General features: G+C 40.8%; 1 protein-coding gene across 3 annotated transcripts in view; it reads left to right on the top strand.

The window, feature by feature from the left end:
* The window catches only part of MEGF11 (multiple EGF like domains 11), a 200,018-nt gene that overhangs the window by 123,276 nt on the left and 53,678 nt on the right, over positions 1 to 23,064 (top strand). For all 3 annotated transcript variants that reach the window (XM_032195319.1, XM_032195318.1, XM_032195320.1), the window contains exons 11-12: positions 3,399 to 3,573; positions 22,536 to 22,656. In XM_032195319.1, coding sequence (XP_032051210.1) covers positions 3,399 to 3,573; positions 22,536 to 22,656 — 296 coding nt within the window. The remainder of the gene's footprint in view (positions 1 to 3,398; positions 3,574 to 22,535; positions 22,657 to 23,064) is intronic.

Below are 23,064 nucleotides of genomic sequence, written 5' to 3'. Positions count from 1 at the left end.
TAATGGAATGGATAGACCTCCAGAGGCTCTGATTATCGCTGCAATGTTGAAAAGTTTAGAAGAACCAAGTCCCATGGATCTTGCATGACGTTTTGCCTTGAACTAAATCAAGAATGTACTTGAATGAGGCTGGCTTTGAAGGTGTACTGGACTGAAGTAGTGGCCCTGCAGTCTCATTGTGGCTACTTCTTTAAAAGGAAGAGAGCATTTAGAAAGGGAGACTGGATGTAAAATGGACACCAAAAGAGAGCAAATACCATTAAGTGAGAATTAGAGCTATTTATTAAGATGAGATGACTGGTGCTAGTGTATAAACAGAAAGTCAGAAATTTCATTGGAAGAATTTGTTTTGACTGAAAGATGTGTGGAGAACAAATTCAGGAACTGGAACAGACTGTGCTGTCTAAAGCATTTATTTTCCCAATTTGCCTTTACAAAGTTAAATTACCTGGAGCAAAAGAAAACAGGTTTCCTCAAAATTAGATGCTTAAAAAATGCAAACATCAAAAAATACTTTCTTTTTTTCAGTTCATCTAGTATCAAAACAGTATCAAAAATCTTTCAATGCTGTTAATGTGGCTCAGAAGCCAAGGAGCAATGGTAGCTTCCAAACTGCAGCAAGAGCCATGGAACAATTTCTGTCTCCTGCCATGTTGTGTGCTGTGGACAGATTCCAGTTTCCACCTCTGCTTGGCCCAGTGCCAGAGGAACACTTGGCTGCTTGCACTCATTCTAGGTTTTTTACACTATTCCTTACTGTTATCCAAGAGATTTGGAGAAATAAAGGTTGTTAAGATTCAATGCAAAATACTAATGCTTAACACTGCCAAATTCTTCAAGACTAAGCTTTCCTTCCTGCTCTCATCAAGTGGTTTGAAAGCAGATGTTAGTGGGTTTGCCTTCTGGGATCCTCTCAAAAGCCCCAGGCTCTCCTGCCCATCCATTAAGAGATCCTTTTCCAGAGGAACTGTTTGTATTTCTTAATTTCAGTCTGTTGGTGGCATGGAGAAGTGCCTTAACATATGCTACCTTCCTATGGCCTTGAAATGTTATATTGGCTTTGAAAGGTACATTCAGAACAGAAAGGGAAGAATTATACAAATAATTCACATTTCTAACTATATTTCCTGTTCCTTGTTTTAACAACTTGACCATTAATTGCCTCAAATTTTTCAACTTCAGTGCAGCTAGCATTTAGTTCACTGGATAGACTGGATGGATAGGTGGTTGGATGGACGACAGACGAATTTCCTAGCTATAGTCATATGTCAGGGTACATAGTTTAAACACGGTGAAAGTTTATAGGATGCCCATATAGGATGTTCCTAACTCACACATACACGTACTACTTCTACCTTGTGAGCTGCAATATATGTAGTGTGTAATTCTGATGAATTTAATGGAATAGTTCACAGTTACCAGAATATAAAAATAGTAATAATAATAAAAATGTAGGACTATTTAGTGATATCAGCTGCAGATCTTAAAGATCTGCAAAGGAGAAAAGGTATCATTTTACAGTTGGAAAAGATGAAATACAGAAGGGATCATTTATATGGCCAAGATTCACTGGCAGAATCAGGAAGAGAACAGCTGCTTTATGAATTTTGGTTAAGCATCTAAATTGCAGACATCTTCAAGTTAACAGTGTATAAGGGCATCTTAATTGTCAGACGGGAGTTTGTGATTCAGGTCTCTGCATTATTCCTATCCGAGACATCTCTCCCATGTCCCCAGGCTGGACACAGCCTGCAACCTCATTACCTGTGGAGCTAGCTGCGTAGCTTTGAGATCTTTTTGCATGTTGTGGGTACCATAACTCTGCAATTTAAAGTGTTTAAAGAGTTTAACGCACTCTGTAAGACAGCAAAAGACATGTATTGCAAAGCACTGAAGAAATACAAGTGCTTGGCCTAGGAGAAGAAGAAAGGTCTGATATGCTCAGGTTAATGATAAACCCAGTCTTGCTTCAAGGGGCAGATTACGTGGATGCAGGGACCCGCATCTGCATGGGGCTTTTCCTAGTTAAAAGCCTCACAAAGGAGTAGAAGGCAGCTTGGCAGGGGGGCAGTGCACAGAACATGGTTTCAACCTTTTATTGGGCCTTGCTGTGGATTTTATGCCCCTTTCTCCCACAGACTTCTGCAAAACCCACTTGGTTCTAGCTGGTTTTAGTTCTTAATAAATAGCCGACATCCCATGCAAAAAAGCTGTCTGTTTTGATGAAGGAGCCAACCTGGGAGTAGAAATTCTTACTGAGTGTAGTATTTTCAATTGAATTGTCATAGACTGATTCAAACTGCCATGAGCATACATTACGTTTGAAAGATTTAATTTAGCCAATGGATGCAGTTCTCATGCAAGCGCATGGCATGTGTGGTGGTAGTGAAAACAAAGAAACAAAAAATCTGCTGTAAAATGTGTCTTTAATGCTTAGCTTTCTGCTCCTATTAAGTAATGATTAATAGACTCAGAGGGGAAAAAAACGAGCTTTTATTATTTTCATCTAAATGTTAAGAGGTGCTGTGTGAACGACCATAATTTCAGGGACTGCTTTGTCAGAAGAATTTCATGGATAGTAGTTTGTTAAGCTGATGAATTGTTTTAATTACTCAGTCAAACGCTATTTATGATGAAACACATGACACTCACAAAATTTGATCATTCTTAGTCACAACAGTATGTGACTAACCTCTCCTACCAGTAATTGCCAGAAACATACTTGGAAATTTCATTTTATGAGGCTACCTTGAAAATTAACATATAGGATATTAATTTTATAGGTGTAAAGAAATCTATTCAGTCATGTCCTCAATATTAAACCGTAGCAATAAATAACCATAAAGGAAAATGAATAGATTCTATGAAGCAAAGAGAAGAGGAGGCTGAGGGGAGGCCTCATGGCAGCTTGCAGCTCCCTCACGAGGGGAGCGGAGGGGCAGGCGCTGAGCTCTGCTCTCTGGGGACAGTGACAGGACCCAAGGGAATCACTCCTAGCCTTGAACATCTTTGGCTGTGTAACACCTAAATGGTATGGCACATACAAGGCTTAATCCTTGGGTGGTTTATGTCAACAACTCGGGTCACATTCATCTGAGAACAGAAAAGAAATTGTATTTTTAAATAAAACGGGTGGAAAATTACCAGTTCTGTCAGAGTTCCCAGATGTTTGCAAGTGACACCCCAGTATGGTATTAGGTACCATATTCCCTATACATGTCCTGACTTACATGGTTGCTTATGTTCGTCATCCCAGACAGTTCTCAGCTTTGTTTTGTTCTTAGCGTGACTTTTGCTGGCATTGCATTTGAAATGTTTAACTGAGATATTCCTGTAGTTAATGGACAGTAGTTTTCTTTCGCGTCCGCATCTCATTAACATCTGTCTGTCTTCATTAGCTGCCATCCATTGTCTGGAGAATGTAGCTGCAAAGCTGGCTGGGCTGGACTCTACTGCAATGAAACCTGTCCCCCTGGATACTACGGCGAAGGCTGCCAGCTGACCTGCTCGTGCCAGAACGGTGCAGATTGCGACAGCATCACAGGAAAGTGTACGTGTGCACCAGGATACATGGTAAGTGAGAGCTGGGAACAATGGAGCATTTCATAAGGTGCCTGCTAAAAAAGTCAAGAGGACTTTAATCTCATTTCAAATAACATTTGCATAAAAGCGGCCAGATGCAGGTCATTTTTCCCCATTTTACTGTAAGTCCACAGAATTCTCCTTTGAACAGTGTCAACCTATTACTTCTGCTTACTTACTTAACATCAGTATTGTAAGTTTGTGACTGTTGTAAGTATAAAGACTTGGTTCCCTGTCTTACATTCTAAGTCAAGACATAACAAAAAAGATGTCAGATTATTGTCTGCCTGGAAGAGCAGAAAAAGAATTCTCTTGGCCTTTCAGCATGTTCGTTGTCAGTCACACTGTGTTTTTAATAGATGAAGATTTTTTTTAATGTTACAAATGATAGAGCAATTTATGTCTTTTCTGAGTATATTGGCAGGTGTCTTTTACGTGAGCATCAGAAAGATCCTCAGACATTCTGAGGTAAACAAGCTTTATATTTTATAGACGAAATATAAAATGGCTGAAGAAATCAGCCACGGTGAAACAGAAAGAAAGCAGATCATGAGCTGATAGAACAAACAAGAGTTTCCACTGATAGTGAGCAGTCAACTACAATGAGCATCCTCCTAAATGTGTTTTACCCTCTTGTTTAAAGTTAGCTTCAAAATGAAATGAATACATACCTTAAAATGCTAGAGGTCTGATCTTTGACTATATTGTAGCTCTTCTGCTTTGCTGTTATGACACACAGCAAACATCATACCAGGTAGCTTTAGAACCAACAGAAGGGGTATGGCATGTCCGATCTAGATACTGTCAGTGCCTACTGCAGTGCTTTGGGTTTTCTTGGAAAAAGGTTGCTGTATATTAGGTATGTGCTACTGTCATCTATATGGGAAGGATGTGCAATTGTGTGACAAGATCACATGTGGAGCCGTATATGAAATTAGTGGGATGCTAAATCCTGTTTAGCCTCCCTCCATTCTAAATCTACCCCTCAGTTGATCACCAACTGCCATCTCCTGAACAGCAGAAGTGGGGTTATGGTTTTGAGTCACTTTTGTTCTCTGCTTCATGTCAAAAGCTGAACCTGAAAACTGGAGCTTCCATGTAATTTCCAGGAGTTCTCTCAGTGCTGGGTATACACAGATTTATTTAGACATGAGATGTAGGAGTGGCAAAAGCATGCAGGACAGCAGTACTTAGAGATGTTTTAAAAAAAAAAAAGAAAAGAACTTTGAGGTTTGATTCCTTACTCATTTACACTAATAGAAAACAAGAATTTATCTTGTCTGTACACCAGTGATACACAAGTATTAATATAAAGTAGAGAAAAAGATGAAGACAGCAGCATATAAGTAACAAATGCAAAACAAAAAGATACTAAGACCCTCTTTCTTATAAAGAATGCTGTTCAAGTTTGCAGCACGAGAATATTTTGGGACCCTTTACAGTACACATGTAAAAAACCTCATCATTTGTCCAATATATATAGCTCCAAGACAGTGTTATTGCAGCTGTGAAGCCTGGGAAGATCCTATTGCATTGCTTCAAAATAATATTTAATCTCATAATAAAGAGCTTTCTTGCACTGACATTTAAACAGCTTGGTTATTGAGGATAGCTCTATAATCAGTGAAGCATATTTAGGCATTAGTATCATTGCTCTCTCATAATATACTATAATCTCTGGCAATTAGTCCATGAGGGGAAGTAAAGCCTTTAAATTGCTAATTTATTGCCTCTGAAGCGTATTTGTCATTTGTATGCATGCCAGATGACTTGAGTTGCAATAGTTCTTTTAAATGCTGGAGAACACAGGCTGTGAAGAAAACTTGACAGAAACCTTTCCTTCCCACCCCAGAACAGCAGTGTCCTGCAGAGCCGCTCTAGCCATACGCTCCATCACCTGGGCAGCGAAAAGGCATCAGCACTGCTCCCCGACACAGGCTGCAGGTTGTGGGAGAGATGCCATGGGGCCAGGACCCTCTCAAGGCTTGCAGTGGCTTTTCTCAGTGACACGCTCAAGACCAGGCTTTGCCTTCAGGAGCGCTGCCTGCGGTAGAGTTTTGCCCTTGAATTCAGGCAGCCCACAAGCAATGCAGTGTCTGTTCCTGAATGCAGGATGTCTCTTTTGGCAGCACGGACAGTAGAGAGATGCTAATATAGAACTGGGCAGAGGTAATTATTCAGAAAAGCCATAAATGAATCCCTCTTGCTTTTTCTAGCATGAAGCTTGGCTGATGCAGCTCTGAGGTCAGAAATTTTGACATGTGGTTGGGAAGAATGAAAGTGGGATCAACATTTTACACTTCATGGAAACATAGGAACTTATATAGCAGAGCAGGGTAAAGGGTTTCTAGGTGAGGGGAATGTAAGAGGGCATAATGGCATGTGGGACACAATTACAAAGGCAGAGGTTGGACCCATAGGATGCCTAAGGGTACTGGCCAGCTAGAAAACATAGTGACCAAGAAATCACAGTCTCTTCCTGACAAAGCACTCCTCCAGACCACTCGTCTTGCACAGATGGCTTGTCTTTTAACTGTGCCCTGCCTCGGCTGTGTCAGGGCAGCTGGGCTGGGTTTCAGAATGAATCATCTGCTATCACAGCCAAAACAGGGACATTTTGTTGGGATGCAGAACAAGGCATTAAAAACACAAAGCATCTGGTCACCTTTATTAAATGTATTAAGTGGAAAAGCAGCCATCCCATAGGTTGAAATGTCCGTGTGCAGAGCTCTTAATTTTTTGGAAGCTAAGCAGATTCAAGTGTTAAAATAAAAAGGTACATTGTAGCTCAGAAAATAATACATTATTTATTAGCTTTGACATTTCCAAAAATTCAAATGCCAATGCTAAATATTGGTGAGTTTGCAGTTTTGGATAGAATTTCAAAGCCTTTTATATCATCTTTATTTTAGATGAATATATTGGGTCAGACTCAACAACCAGATTTTCACATACCTGACTCTAAAAACAAATTACACTGGTGTAAAGATGTTATTGTACAAGTACAGGTTGCATGTATGAGGTTTTGAAACAACTGTGTTCACACTGGGATATTGCACTATTTTAACCGTGGGATGAGGGCACTGTACTATTTTAACTGCAGATACTGTGTGTAGATTTGTCTGAAGAGGTGGCTGAGAAATCGGAGTGACCCACTATTATACCCACAACAGCTCGGTTCTTGGAGACAGCCTACAGGACAATAAAAGCAGAATAACAGGAACAGAGGGGACACAACAAGGTCTTACTCCCCAAAATCACAGAGCAGGTCTAGAGCTCCTCAATAGGAGCAGGTCTAGAGTCCCCACTGCAGGCCTCTTGTAACCCCTGTGCTTACTGCATCTCACTTTTGAAGGGGGGTTAAGGGGTTGTATCCATTAATTAAAATGATTGCAGGGAACCATCATTATAAGTATGCCAATAGGGCCAGGAGGGCACTTCCCCGAAGCTGGTAGTTTTTAAATATTTGAGAATTGCCCCATAGTACTCATATGATGAATTGCCAGTGATGTTTTTCTGAAGAATGGCTTTGAAAAGCCAGTCTGCTGCCATTTCATTCGTGGCAAGAAGGAATCTGATAAAAGCACACAGGGACTACGCAAAGATTACCCTTAAAAAGTAGACAGGGAGATTCTCAACTAGTAGAAATTGGATCCTTACTCCCACACACAAATATTCACTCCTTACAAAAAATTATTTGGATTCAATTACGGGGGTGATAAGAAGGGTTATACTAACTTGCACCTCCCCCTCCTTCCAAATTCTGCTTTCAGATGCTCTCTTACAAGCCCACTGAAGTCTTTTTTTGCTATAGGGATGTAAAAGAAATCAGGATTTGCCCTGTCCTCTCTTCTTTGTTTTTGGTTCATTGAATTTTATTCCTGTAATTCAATAAATGTGTTGAAGAAGGCCAGAGAATATGAATTAAATATGACAGGAGACCACAGGAATCCTGACCTTCTGTCTCACAAGGAAATCTTGAAACCAACCCCCTGCACATACCTATCAGCTTTCTAGCCACTGAAATCGTTACAGATGCTATTGAAATACAACTCACTTCACCTTCTCCATTGCACAGCTAATTGCAACTTTCTTGAAAACAGTAGCTACCTAGACACCTCATCCTGTGATATGCCTTTGTTTCTTTATGGATGCTTTGTTTTCTTCCTTTGAAAAATGTGTTCAACTTCAAATGCTTTCATTCTGTCTATTGTGGCAAGGAGATAGGTAGTTAAAACATTTCTCTGCCCAAGACACTGAGAAAACTTTAACACTTATCTGTGGAATGTGCGGTCAGCCTTTACTTCAACGGACACTTAGGTCTATATTTCACATCTAGATGACAGAACTTATATTACTTTAAAGAGTTCATCTATTTATGCTGCTATTTTTTGAAGACCTGTCTGCTTTTATTGAACCCTGCATGCTGGCAAGCAAAGCTAGCACTTCATCACCAAAATGAAAGAATTCATTTTGACATTTTTCTATTCCTTGACTATATTGGTAGATCCCATACAAGCTGATCCCTGAATTATACAGTACAGGAAAAGATGGAAACAACAGGAGAGATGAACTCTTACTACAAGATTTTTCAGCTTTTGAGATGTCGCTTGGATTCCCTAAAACTTTCCAAGATGGATTTCAATTCTGTACATCTGTAGTCATTTGCATCTTTTGTTGACACATGCATCAAAATTGCCTTTCAAATATATCCTCATGTAAGTGCTCATGTATATAAATCCTCACTGAGCTCAGCGTGAATCTGTGCACTTAAGGATAGTGCACAGATGCCTTCCTCTGGGTCTATACATCCATAAGTTTGTCTAGTTTGGCAGAGTTTCTTTATATAATGTTTTCTCTACTGCAGGAGTACAAATTGCTTCCAACATACATGCCAGCATATTGGACTAAAAGTCAGCACCCGTAACACACATAAACAATTGCCCAAGCACTTAGGAAAAATAAGTAAATATTATATTGCTATAAAACTGCGCAAATGCGTGGCAAATGTATAACAAATTTTGTAACAGATGATCTCTCAGTACAAACGCATGCAGTCTCAGGCCAGTCTTAGTCTGCCCCATGCCTACCCAGTGAGTAAAATGACCAATTTATCCTGCTATGAAATGAGGAAAACCATAATTTTGTTTTACCTATCATAGAGGTCATAGAGAAGTTACAGATCCAGTCTGTTGAGTATTCCAGCCATGACTGGCTTCCTTCTGGCACATGCAATAGCTCTCGGTCCCCAAAGAAAACATACAGGAGAGAAAAAACAATCTTTCCATCTATATTAAAAAAAAAAAAAAAAAAAGCCTGCTCTCCTGTCCTACACCTTTAAAATTCTCTGTGTTGTCTAAAAGAAGAAAAAAAATAATAAAGAAGTAACTAGAAAGGAGCACCTTATCTTATCTTCAGTTGAATTTTCCCTGAAGGTCCACAATCCCAGGTAGGTCTGGAGGAATTTAAAGAATCAATGGCTGTAGGTGTTTTCTAAACACTCAAGGTGATAAATACAACTTTATCAGAATATTCCCTCTCTTCTACATATTTGCTTTCATCTTTATTCTAAATGTATCATCCTTCACCAGTTCAGAAGGAAGCAGGAAAAAAAGAATGAGACTTTTCTCTTATAAGCCCCTGTTTCAGTAGTGAAGTTATTTTATAAATTTCATAAAATTCTTAATATAAAAAATGAACCGAAGGTTGGAGATAGTGGATCTGTTTTGGGGGCTTTAACTCATTTAAATGATCTGTTTCTCTTTGAGATAATTCCAAAAGTACTTCAGTGGAAGCTCATCTCTGAGCAACAGGGCACCTCATCAAAAGGTTTAAAAAGAAAAGACGAGGGGAAAAATCTTCAATAGAGCCTGTGTCCTTTTATCCTTGATTTACTGAGCATATCAGTTACCCCCCTTTGTTAAGAACTCTTTTCATTTATAGGTATAGAATAAATTCAGCCATTTTATCAAGATGTTCTTGTTACCAATCACCAGTATAAATTTTACTTGCTGTAGGAGGGGAAAAGGTTTTCTGGCACAGCAGTTGTCCAATTAACTGGAGTATTACAGGCAACAAAAATAGTTTCCCAAGTCTCATTTCATGAATTACCTAGATGCACAAGTAAGATGCAATTTCTTCTCACTGCTTTCCTATTTTATTCATGATGCGATGTCTCAAAGCCAATGTGAATGGCTAGCAGTAGTGGCAGCAGGTATGGAAACAGGCATCCATACTGTGCGGATGGGTTTGAGCATGGATTGCAGCTTGGAGTGAATTTATTATTAATTAATAGTAAAAACAAGTTTTCGTATAGGTAGTAGAACTAAAAAAGCCTTGTTTTCCACAGATCTATATCCTGAGCTCCCTGGCCTTTCCTACCTCACTGCAGTACCCCGGTCTCTCTGTCAGGTCCCCTCTGACATTTTAGCTAGCAAAGAGCGCTCAGATGGGCTCACGCACATCAAATTTTCATAATCCCCTCCCTACATAATGAGGTTAAAGGTACCAAGCATCACGCTCCCTAAGAAGGATTAGGAGTTGCCTGAACAAAGACTGCATATTAAGGCATGACGTGGAAGGAATTGATTCCTGTGTTCTCACCTTTTGAACTCTTTCCCATTTATTGGCTTTACCTTTGTTTCTCCTCAGTTATTCAGGAGTTCACAGTGGGCTTCATTTTAAGAAGCTTGGGGATATTCTTCTATAGCAATGACTGGTTCCTCAGCCACTCCTGAAGTACAGAGACACGGCAGGAAAGGCAAAACCAACTTGGGAGGACCTTCCCTGGTGACACAAGGAGCAATGCCAGTGGGAAAGTCACTGCTGGGGTACAGAGAGGGAGGTTTGATACAGCTGCAGAAACAGCAAAAAGAGCTGCTAGTTTTGAAGTGTTCTGAACAGTTTTGAGAAGATCATTTTGTCAAAGTCAGCAAGAAGGAAATGCAGTCTCTTTGATAACGTGTGTGAGTTTTAAGTCTGAGCATAGCGTGAAATTATTTTTAAACATGGAAGATGTAATTGTGCTCTGGAAAACCATGATAGGTCAAATTAAAAATGGTATTTACATGGCGCTTGAAAAGTGGCTAAAGACAAAAGTGCTATTAACTGTGAAACAGTCACAATAACACAGCCAAGTCCTCGGTACTACCTGTGGTTGTGTTCAAGAACTTCTCTCCTAGTTCTCATTTTTTAGGTATCCATTGTCCTTAGAATGTGCATTTTCCTGGTGGCTTCTAGATGGAGTCTGAAAGCTCAACTGCTAATTTTTTAAGCTTAGAAACAACTTTACAAGTGGATTTGGAACAAGTAGCAGATCTAAAGCATACCATAAAAAAACAGTTCTGCTCCATACAACCTAATTAAGGGTGAGCTGGAAATTTTTTCTTGAAATGAAGGAACTCTCAGTATCTAGTTGTATGGAAGTTTTATCTGTTAGCTGGGTTGGATGCTTAAAGGTCTTAGTGTAAATAAGAACATCACGTGCCCTGTGTTTTGGTTGATTCCATATGTACATAGCGCTGGTCAGGAATCACTTGTACCTATCAGGAGTTTTGCATATTCATAGACCAGAAGAAAAACAGATCTTGATCTCTCTTTTCATTGATGATCTCTGGATTTTCCTACCGTCTCTCTATACGTACAGAAGTATATATTTATGTGCATAAAATGGACATACTTTTGGTTTTTGTAGGCCATTGGGACTAACAACAGACTCCAGAGCTTTGCATCTCTAGGCTAGTAGTTCTGATCCAGGCCAGGTCAGTACAGACTGGAAACTATCTTCTCTTGGCTGTGCAGTAGCCTGCACAAAATGACTTTGGTCTCGATCCAGCTCCCTGTGGATGAGTATGCACATCACAAACCCCATTTCTATCAGCAGTGACTGGCAGATTTGTTGGCAGACTGAGCCATTTACCATTTTACCTTCACAAACCACTGCTTTAGGTCAAGCTTGGTGGCATGGCTGTGTGATCCATTTCAAAGTCCCCACGGGACTCTTCCTGGGGACAAACAGTGCAGGGCTTTCAGAATGGCATCATAAGCACTGCATTCCGGTCAGATTAAGCATCTTTATTAACTGGCAGGTGCCTTTCCTGAAAGTTGATCCACTGAGATGGTCCTGCTGCATGTAGACTGGGAAACAATGAACAGCACCACAGAGCAATGGAACGGGATGCAGGCTAAAACCAGTATTACACTAATGACTCACAAATGGATTCTTCTGGCTCTGCTGTGTTACAGGAGAATATATCCTACATGCAGATCCCCATAGGGAAGATCATTATGGGGAGACCACCCGTGTATTCCCAGGCTTTCAGACTAAGCTGCTCCCCTATTGATTTTTATATCAATGAACCAGGTGCTTGCTGCCTATTAGGCTTGTTGGCATTCTCTCCCCAGAGCTCCTATTGACCAATTAGACATTTCTGCTGGAGTACTGGCGGCCACAGCATTTAGGAGCCTGACAGCGGTCGTGTCACCACCTGGCTGCATGAGCCATAATGAAGGGGCTTCTCTCACTTCAGGGCATTTGTTGTTGGCTGAACTATTGTACCGGAGTATTTAACAAGGTCACTGGATGCAGAAGACACAGTGGGTCTCCCTCAGTTGTGGAAACTGCATCCTTTTCTTTGAAATCAATGGATTTTTTCGAGATCATTTTATCAAGTAGTTCTGTTTCATTTTGCTGGCTCTCTCTCTTGGCAATGTACAAGCTCCAGAAATTGTCTGTGACAGCTCAAATTCTACTTTGTCAGCCCAAGTTTACCTGAACATAACTGCTAGCTTCAGTAGGATTGTCCCAGGTATACAAGAGTGGAATTTGTCTCAGTGACTGCCTCTACTAATGAGAACTGATTCAGTTACACACAGCGTCTATAATTTGATAAGAACTGTGAGCAGTCCCAAATCTCTTCCTCTTTCTTCTTATATTTACTTTTACTTCTGGGCTCTGCTGCACTTTTATGTACCTGAATAACTCCAAAGTTTTCCTAAGTGGGTCCAAAGGAACCAGCTTCATATAGAAACCCTGAATGCCTCTGTCTTTGTTACTAGTTGACATATTTCCTGTATTTTATCCTTAATTGGCAATGTGGCTGTGTCAAATTGCATTTCCGTTTCTGTAGCCTCATTCAGTATCACTGGAGCTCAATATCCTGTTCAGACTGAGTCATTTGAACTGAAGCTTGCAGAGGAATAAACTGCTTGCCAATAGCAGTGTCTCTTTTCATCTATTAAGCTTCTAAATGTACATATCCTTATCCACACTATCTGTGGATCAATGCATAGAAGTGTTGGCAGCTGATTCTCTTGGTGGTTCAAATTGCAAACAGACTTTATTACAGTCACCCAAGTCACTGGTTAATTCCTTATTTTATTTTCTAACTATACTGCCAAAGGATGAGGGAGGTTTTATCCTTTATGATCAGACCTGTGTAAGTGGAAAATCCTGCTGTGTTTCTTATGCCGAAGAGCAGCTGAACTTTTACCAGGTATTGGACTGTCTTGCTTTTGGTTTTTGGTTTTAGGAAATGTGTGAAAATTTGAAGAGAACATCTGTTATCTGCCTGTGAATGATTGCCAGGTTATTTACCAGCTTTTCAGAAGCTGCATCACAAACCCCATTAGCTTAAAGTTGACATGAAATGTTATTCATTTCATGCCATAAAGAATATTTTCCACCTATGTATGTAGATTGTTTCTTCTTTTTTGCTTTGATCCTTTCAAGTGTGGATCAGGCAGCCCAGAACTGATGTCAACGGCAGCTGTAAGCATCGTGAGCCCCCTGCCTGCATGTTTCCCATCCTCAGAGCTTCTGTGATTCAGTGCCCCTAGCAAGAGACTGGCTGAGGATACCTGCTGTGCACAGCACATTTAACTCCTCCTGGACTCAGTCCATCCACTCTGTGTGGACAAGAGGTCAGGCATGCACTGATGTGCTGAACATGTTGTCAGCTTCTGCTACAGAAAGATGCAGGTCTCAGCTAGTGACCACGGTGTGCACGCTAGGGAAGTTTGGATTTGACACCGCACTTGGACATTATCCTTAACTGGAGAGCACAGCTGCAGAAGGATGCTAAAAGAAAGTTTGCCAACAGTGTAAAATTATTGGTATAATCAAATATAAAGCTAATGGCATATATGCAGAAAGGTTTTGTGGTACGGAATGACTGGGTAAGGTGAAAGTTGGTGCTCAGAAATGCAAAGTAATATACAAGGAGAAAGTAATGTTAAGTAAACACACAAAAGGTGAATTCTAATTTAATTCCTACCATTCAGGGACAGAGATCAGGCAATCACAGTGGGTAGTTTTCTGAAATATGCAAATGAGTGCTCATCTCCAGTCAAAAAAACAAACTAACCCAGAGCACCAGCTAGAGCAGTTAGAATGACCAGGAAAAGAACAAAACGGGATAGAAAAACAATTTTTTGTGCTATTGTATAAATCCATAATATATCTAAATCTTAAATTACTGCATGCAGTTTGGCTGATTGCTGCTTACAAAGGATATAATGGAAGTAGTGAATGGTGACAAAGATCATCTTTTATTTGGAATAGCTTCTATACAAAGAGTGACTCGATAAACTAGGACTCAGTTCAGAAAACAGATGGCTGAGGAGGGATGTGATAGAGATCTATGGAACTGAGGCTGGTGCATAGGACACGAACAAGGAATGATTATTTACTATTTCTAATAACACGGGAACAGGGGGCAACCAATTAAATGATTGCACAGCAGGTTTAAAGACAAAGATAGTGCTTTTCACAGAATGTGTAATTAAATTGTGAAATGGCTCCCATAAAATGAGAATAAGAGAGTGGGATGATTTTGCCTAGAAAAGGGGTCACCAAGGGTAGATATGTGAGAGGTCCCTTACATCATTGGAGAAGGGAAGAAGGAACGCATGTTTGCTATTTATCACAGTATAAGAAGTTTCCCAATTAAAAAACAGGCAGTGGATTGAAGCAAACAAATAAACATAATTTTTCTCCTTTGTAGTTATAATTAAACTGTGGATCTTCTTGCGAGAGGACGTCATAGAAGCTGAAAGTATAAATGATACCTTTTATTCCCTGTTTTTGCTAATGTCCTTTTTGCAGAGCTGTTCAGACTTGTCAGCCAGAGCCAAACTTATTAGTGCAAAAAAGTCAGAAGACCACAACCTTTTATAAGGCAGATCTTGGACTGTGCCACTCAGCTGGTGTGGACTGAGCAGGAACCATGTCCATTTCCCAGACAAGGACATTCCCATACACTAGCTGGGGCAGAATTAGCCAGCTGGGTTGCCGTCTTGTAGATACTTACTGAAGAGGACCAGATGAGCTTTTGCTCTGCACTAACAGGGCCTCTCCTAAACAGACAGGAAGACAGAAATTGGAGCATCCAGATCTGTTTCCTCTCTCTCGATCTCACATAGCTTGTAACCGTGCAGCTGCAGCTAGTGGAGAAGGGTGGTGGCTCTGAGGTCTCTGCATGCCTCCCAGGGTGGTTCTGGCACTGGTGGAGGCAACATCAGGTTAGTGTTGTTCCTTTTCTTTTACCGTAGTGATGACTGCAATTCAAATTTCTCCATCTAAAAAAGCAGAAGAAAGCAGGGCTTTTTTTGTCTTTACCAGTAATATTCAAGGGCTGGCTTCTGTCCCACAGTTTGGGCACAAGTAGCTTGTTGAGTACATCATGAAGAGCACATCTTGTGTCTACTTCTCAGGCATTTAAATGCTTTCCACCGACTTGAAATAATCCACATTATGTCTGGGTCATTTTACCTTTTGGGACATTTAATTGTGATATGGCCATGGTTTTTGGAGCACTGTAGAATAGCAGCTGCTGAAAGTTGATTATAGTAGCAGCAATGAGCCCTGCAGATATTTGACTTTCTCTATTCTTTACTGTAAGGGTGGTGAGGCACTGGACCACGTTGTCCAGAGAAGTTGTGGATGCCCCATCCCTGGAAGTCTTTAAGGCCAGGCTGGCTGTGACTTTGAGCAACTCGATCAAAGTGGGTGGCATCCCTGCCCATGGCAGCGGGTTGCCAACCCAAACCATTCAATGATTCTGTGATCCTATATAACTTCCCCAGAGTTAAATTTAAAATATTCTGAGAGTTTGCTCCATGCCTCACCTGAGTAAACCTAAAGTGGACCTATTCCAGATTTAAATTGCTTTACAAAAAAGGAACTTGGTTATCCCTCTGGCCCCATGATGTGTATCAGTAACCCTCCTGATACAGACATGATTGACCTGCCTCGATAATACATCTTCCCAGTAACTAAATCTAAACCCAAGTATTAAAGATGTTTTCATTTCCACCTGAAATATCTGTTCCATAAACAATCTCCCCAGCTCAGCTGTGAACAGAATTAGGAGCTTGTTTTAGTATCCTGCCCTTACGCAGCCAGCTGCTGGGGCTGGCCAAGCTCTGCACACCCATCTGATTTAGCTGAACATTGGCCTCCACTGTGTTTTTTGAACTGTGTGTGGCTTTGTTGCTTGTACTCCATTACAGGCTGCCTGGGGGAGGCTGTCCTCTCAGGTACGATGCACTGTCTCACCAGGAGAAATGTCCCGAGGAAAAGATGTAGGAGTTGTTTTACCCAGTCTAAATCCAATCTCCTATTTTTGGAGAGGTCCCTCATGGATAAATGTGTTTTGTGATATTTTATTAGGTGAAAAGTGCTGACTGTATAAAAAAAAATCTTGTTCAGAGGTTGATGATCATCTTTTTTACTCTCCATACTACTTTCCTTGTGAACACATTTAATTATATGAGGCTGTATTCATTGCCTCGCTGCCATTAAAGTGCTCTGCAGTTAAGGTCTAAATACTAAACCAGGCAGATATTCAAGTGTTGTAAAGTTAGTCTAGATTTTTTGGCCAGCAACAGTGCTACACTGATTTACAGTGCGGGGGGTCTTGCCTGCTCTCTTATTGAAGTCTCTTTCTTTTTTTTAATGCCCATATTTAGATGGCTTGAACAGTAAGAATGGATTATTTTAATTGTAGATAACTGGCTGATATTGGGCATATTTTTAGTGCAAACCAGAAAACTATTCCCTTGTGGTGAGGGGGGTTGTAGTGCTCACTGACAGAAATCCAACTCAAGCTTGCTGTTTAGTATGAAAAATCAATTTTTTTTTAATGAAAGTTTTATTTGTATTTGTTTTCACTTCATTTCATGGAGGCAAAAAAAAACAAAAAAAAAAAACAACCACCACTTCACGAAGCTAGAATTTGCTGCCTTTATTCGTACAGAGTCCTGCTCCATTACAGCAGCTTTGTGCCACGACTGCCTTTGTGGGACCTTGTGCTCCCCTCTCAACCTGAGCAGCCCATCAAAGGCTTTGGCTACAGCCAGTAAAATGAAACCAGCGCTTTCTATTCAGAGCTGGTAGATTTGTGCATGTGCACATGTAAGCTCTCTGTGTATTTTATAACAAGATCAAAAATGCATTTTATTTCATTTATTTATTAAATAATATTGGATAAAGCATTTATAATACTTTGAAAGGTTATGTGATACAGCATTCAGGACTGTGAAGGGTTGTGTCTTTGGGTGAGTCATGAGCTTGTGACTTAAGAAGTGACATAAAATGTCACTTTTTAAACATAAGAAAGCTCTTTCTTGTCCTTTCTACCTCACTCCATCTTCTTCCATACAAAGGGCGGAGGGAAAAAGAGACTGAATAAGGTCATCAGTGGTTTCATTGTGCCATTTTAGATGTGTATCAGACTCTAGCACAGCTACATCATACCATGTTACAAAATGGGTAAAGGAACATTTGTCAGTTCTTAGTAACACTGATTACCTGCAGACTGAAAGCCTGGCTTGTACAGGGCACAAGATCCGTCCCCAAACTTTTTTCTGCATTATATCATTAGCACCAATAATAGCATCTGCAGGGAGTAATTAGTAACACCCAGAGGGGAAAGGAATTCAGCCAGAGGACATCATTATGTCTGGGAAACTAAAGATGCTGTATCATAAGGTCATGAATAAATTGCTTGAGTTGAGGGTAGAGGAGATGACCAGAAAAAGTACAAAGTTTCCTACTGCTGCTAATACGCTTATGAAGAGCACGTTAATTTCCACCGGAACACCATTAGGGAAATTAGTTTGTTCTGCCAGTTTGTGCTGCTGGATACCATATGTTTACCTTGAGGGAATGTTTGTGGAGAACCACTTTGGGTTAATTGTAAATTTTACAATTAAATAAGTAAATATACAGAACTGTGTCTGTGATCTGCATCAGTGCCCAGACACCGTGTACCGGCACACTGGTGTGCCACATTCAGTGTGTACACATAAATATGTACTTTTACGTACTAAGTCCATACCAATCACCTTATCTGGACATGCAGACGTTAGCTACAAACAGCACATGCACTTTTTCTTTCTGATCTGCTTATCGCTACATGCAAATGGCCCTGCACCATGCCCTTCTTCCCATTTCACGCCTGCACCGTGAGCACTCAGCTTGCCCTGCTGCTGCTGGCAGGTGCTGCACCTCCACTTCACCGGGCACAAAGAAAGGTGACGAGGGGGAGAGAGGGGAGATCAGATACCACGTTAAATATCTAAGGGCAGTTGGAGTCCCATTACAGATGACCAGAGGCTCAAACACGTTGCCTTTCACTGCAGTCAGCCCCCCCAGCAATCTGCGCAGTAACAGGGGACGTGCGGCACCTCAGCAGGTTCAACCTCCAGAACACTGGAACCAGCCCGTCACCGAGGTCTTTATCATGCAAACTTGATGCCAACTTCAATAACGCTCCTGTTAGTCTTCTGCATTGCAGAGGCCTTGAAAAATTGATTTTCTGTTTTGCCACTGACTTCAGTGGAACCAGCCTTTAGCACTCCAAGGCAAATATATTCCTGTAGGTTGTAGTTACTTCTGAAATTCTTAATTGAATGTCCTTAAATAGTCAAACTTTCAGAGAGGCCAGGCATAGCTGCAGACTTTGCTGGGTGTTGGTGACCGCTGCTGGGTTATTAACTCCTCTTACAGTCTGGGATCGCATTTTTTTTCCTTTTAAAATGTATTTCAGTGATTTAAAGGCCTGATCCAAAACGTATAGGAGTAAATAAAAGTCTTTTTATTGAATGCAGAAAGAGGATTTTAAAGGAAGTTGGCCCTTGTTTACAGCAGGAATGTATTTTTAACAGAAACAAGCAATCTAATACTTACTGCTAGGGCAACATTAATCCAGGGAAAACACTTTGTGAAGTGGCCAGAGCTTGTTAACACAGTTAACACCTTAGGCAGCAGTGTGTCTTTAAGCTCTACTAATATTGTACAATAATAATTTTTGAGGAAGAAAATCTTCACCTCTGCCTGAACAGAAACAAGACGTATTATTGACTGCCATCCGGCAAGACGTATGCTCTGGCCCTCATGAGTCTATTAATATTTGATGCTGATGGATGCGAGCTGGCAGCCTGAGTTATTAATGGCGTTTGGTTCCTTGGGCCTCACCCTCAATACATAGGGGAGAATTAACAATAACAGGAATCGTGTGCCGAAACCTCTCCTGATGCTAGAAGGGTCTGTCATTTAGTTTCAGCACCAATTTGTTAATATTTCTGAAGTAATTAAAGCTATGAAAGGTCATATAGGTGGTGGTAGCCACATTATTGGCACCATTCATTTTGATTTCAAGGTGAATTTTAGGGTCCCAGGGACCACAGAAGCCCACTTGGATCTTTGTAATGTTGGGGTAATCCTATCAGATGCAAATTTCAAACAAGAAAGGACTCACTCCTTTTAGCTTCTAAGCAGCTGTGCTGAGACATGGGAAATCCTGTCTTTGGTTGTATGGAGATGCCATCTTATGGATTTGGGCCCAGGAATGCACAGAAGAGGGCAGGAACATGCTGCTTTATGCGAGGAGCTGGACATTTACTGCAACTGGCCCTGATCCAACACCTAGTGAAGAGAGTTTTTTCCACAGATTAGGTTTAGAGTCAGACTTGACCCCTGAAATCAGGAGGTAATACAGGGAGTAGACGTCAGGGATATGTTTTGATAAAATGGGCACTCTAAGGGAAAATGTTGAAAGAAATGAAACACTTCTGAAAGTCTGTGGTGTCCATATGGATCACTCTGACATGGAAAATAGAGATGTAAAATACCAAGTTATTTATAGCTAGATTTCTTAATATAGCTTTAACATTTTCAGGGTTATATGTTTGATTGAATTAGCTACTCCTTCCTATCATGTATACCACATCCAGACATTTCACTATTCTCATTAACCTCCTGATCTTAATAGAAAAAAAAAGAATAATCAACATAAGAAGCACAGCTGTTGATTAATTTTACTAAATAGGATAGAAATAAAAAGTACCATATTGCAAGATTGAAGATTCAATGCACAACATTTAAAATCGGTTTAATAGAATGTATAACTCATTAACAACTGGATAGACATACACTGCAGCATTATTCACTTGGGCAGGTGGTGAGAGGGAGGTGGAATTTACATATCTTTAACAGTACCTGAATGCATTTAATTTCATAGGTCACTCTCCCCAATCAAGTTCAAAATGTTAATAACGGGGTGTGCATTTATAATTAATAAAATCTTAGAGCCAGTGCTATAGTTCAAGTGCATTTTCCTCTTATGTAATTAAGAAGTTAAGGATATTTGGCAGTTGTCACTCTGAGAGTTCTGAAGGTCTCGCTTGTCAAACCCAGAGACAGAAATCTCATTAAGCCAGTTAGTTTCTCCGGTAAGGTTTGTTGCAAGGTAAGGGCACGTAAGGTGTACAGCCAGAATGACTAACCTGGGAGTCCACAAAACAGAGTCTATTGCAGTAAATGCCAAAACTCAAAGGAGTTTTGAGTGAGGAAGACACATCCTGATACTTAGCTTGTATATGGCACCTTTTCTTTGACGTACCCAAATTATTCTGCCTGTCTGACTGCCCTCTGTGCAGAGTGGGTGTAGAGAAAAGGAGTGAATCTGCACCAGCTTGTCATCACACGGCCAGGGCAAACCTTGCATCACGCGAGCCAACTCGCAGTCACGGAGCCAGCTGAAGAGCTGGAAATCCTGGTTCTCCTTCTGCCTGTGGCCCAGATGCTGTCTTAGTTCATCAGCTTCCCAAGGGAATATGTTAGCTCCACATCACTCTGTTCTTCTTTCCTTTTCAAAGGAATTTTCCTTTACTTCTAGATCACCAGTTCAAATCCAGGTAAGGTCAGTTGTCATAGAAATTACAGCAGTACCAGCACTCCTGCGCAGCACTTGAAATGAGTTGGGAGTTTCGTTCACACAAGATACAGCTTTCTAGGTGGCACTAATTGGCTGTCTAATTGTCACACACAGGAGAAAGGCAGACGATTGATTAGGCGTGGAGACTGAATGCCCCTCTGCCATCCCGCTCAGCTGTGGGATCCTGTAGCTCATTCTGTAGGCATGCTGGCAGGGTAATGAGGGGCAGCGTGCTTGGATTTGCTGGCTGTCAAGACAGCACCTTTTACAGCCAGGCCTTTTCAGAGGAACTTGTTTTACTCCACCAAGGTCAAAGATAGCATCTTTTGCAAACACTGCTTTCACTCAAAAGTCAGGGGCTTGTAGGATTTACTTCTGAGTGGTACCTATCTTAACCATTTCTCCCCCCTAAACCAAAGTTTTTACTATAAAATAGGAGGAGTCCTACTGGTGCTCGGCAGAACAACAGGCATATGGGGGTTTATGGTGCTCAAAATCTGGTCATATTTCCTTTTACTGTCTCAGTGTCTGATACTGTGATATACAGGCTCCTGGAGGTACTCGCCATGGCATAGGGAAGCTGACATTTTGTGCATTTATCTCCTGATAAATGGATGCTCCTATCACACAGTGAAGCGTCTCACCTGCAAAAATACATTTTGACCAATATCTTTTCCCTTGAGCTATGATATAGGTCACACTGTGCAATGTAGTTACTATTTAACTTTGGAGTAGGATAGCTTTCTCTGACATAGGATTAAATTATTACAGTTTGACTCACTGAAGAAGTAAATTTAGGAGCTAATTTGTGATGTGAAAGTCAAGACTACACATAGAAGAAAACGGAGTAAAAATACCGTGTATGTGCTAACATATGTCGACTAGACTGTGGGACTTACTGTATAGGCTTAAAGGGATCGTGTTCACATTTTATCTTTTATCTCCCTTATTGCATCAGATGAACAACGTTAGTAAGGAAAAGTGTCTTACAGCCACACAAGCTAATCGGTGCATACAGTGTACCAACACTTACTGTTGAAGTATTGTATATTTCTGTAATATATAAGTATTTACCCTCCTCTTCCTAGCTTTCCCAACACCTAAAGGACAGCGTCAGGAAATAGGACAGAGACTGTCTGTTTCTGTGTTTTGCTCTTTGTGCCTCCTCTCTCTGTCGTACACATCACTCCTTGTTCAGCATTCTTCCCAAAGTCACCATCTCATGCAAATTAACTGAAAACAAATGCAGGTACCAGCTATGCATCAAGAAGGTCTAATGCACCTGTCATGCAGTTTGCCTCTCTGCCAGCATGTGGAAGATGAGCACACAGGATATCCTTTAGCTTTTTAACAACCGTGTTCTTAGAATATATTTTCCAAGAAATGCAGAGCAATCTTTGCACAGTTTCAGACTGTATATTTTGTGATTAGTGTTTTGTAAGTGATGTTTTGCTTAATGATCTAACATCTGTTCTAGGAGGTTTGTTTTTGTAACTTACACACCTCCTGCTGAATGAACGCCAGAAACTTGTCCCTTCCCTCCAAGTCAATCAAAGCACTAATTGCATCATAATCACGGGAAGCAGCAGTGACTGCTCGAGAGCTGAAGACTCAGCAATCAACTCATAACACTCTGCTCACTGTTTTGAAGGAGAAAGCCTCCCTGTGCAGAGATGGGAATTTCCTGCAATTCAGATTTCTTTAGCTGACTCTGTCTTTTTTTTTGGTTTGCAGGGAGATGACTGCACCATTACCTGCATGGAAGGAACCTATGGTACCAATTGCTCATCAGTTTGTAATTGCAAAAATGATGGCGCATGTTCCCCCGTGGACGGTCTATGCATTTGCAAAGAAGGTAAAGAAAATTCAGATTTAACAGTCGTCTACAATTTGGCATCAAGGCTTCTCCCCTTTTAACGTGGCACAGCTGTGCAGTCAGTAACTCCACTATCTATTTGTGCCTGTTGGTAATTCAATGGTCTGCCCAAGTATCAAAACTCAACAGGGGCTTGACTGTATGTTTTGTCTCTGCCCTGAACAGGGGCCAGACTTAACCACTGTGCCGCAAGAATAGGCCATGGAACGAAGTGTGCTTGCAGAGCCACAGCTCCATTCTGAAAGAAATACGAAACAAACCCCAAACTGGGCTTTTGGGGTGTGTGTTTTTTTTTCTTTTTCTTTTTTCTATCCCTCTAATGCCCCATTTCTCCAGGACTCAACAGCGCCATTTCTCCCTCCAATGACTGGAGTAACACAGCTGGGC

The sequence above is a fragment of the Aythya fuligula genome, chromosome 11 (genome assembly GCF_009819795.1).
Source record: "Aythya fuligula isolate bAytFul2 chromosome 11, bAytFul2.pri, whole genome shotgun sequence".
In the NCBI taxonomy this organism is placed as follows: domain Eukaryota; kingdom Metazoa; phylum Chordata; class Aves; order Anseriformes; family Anatidae; genus Aythya; species Aythya fuligula.
Note: the sequence above shows the minus strand (reverse complement) of the source record. Positions and strands in the feature narration are given on the sequence as shown.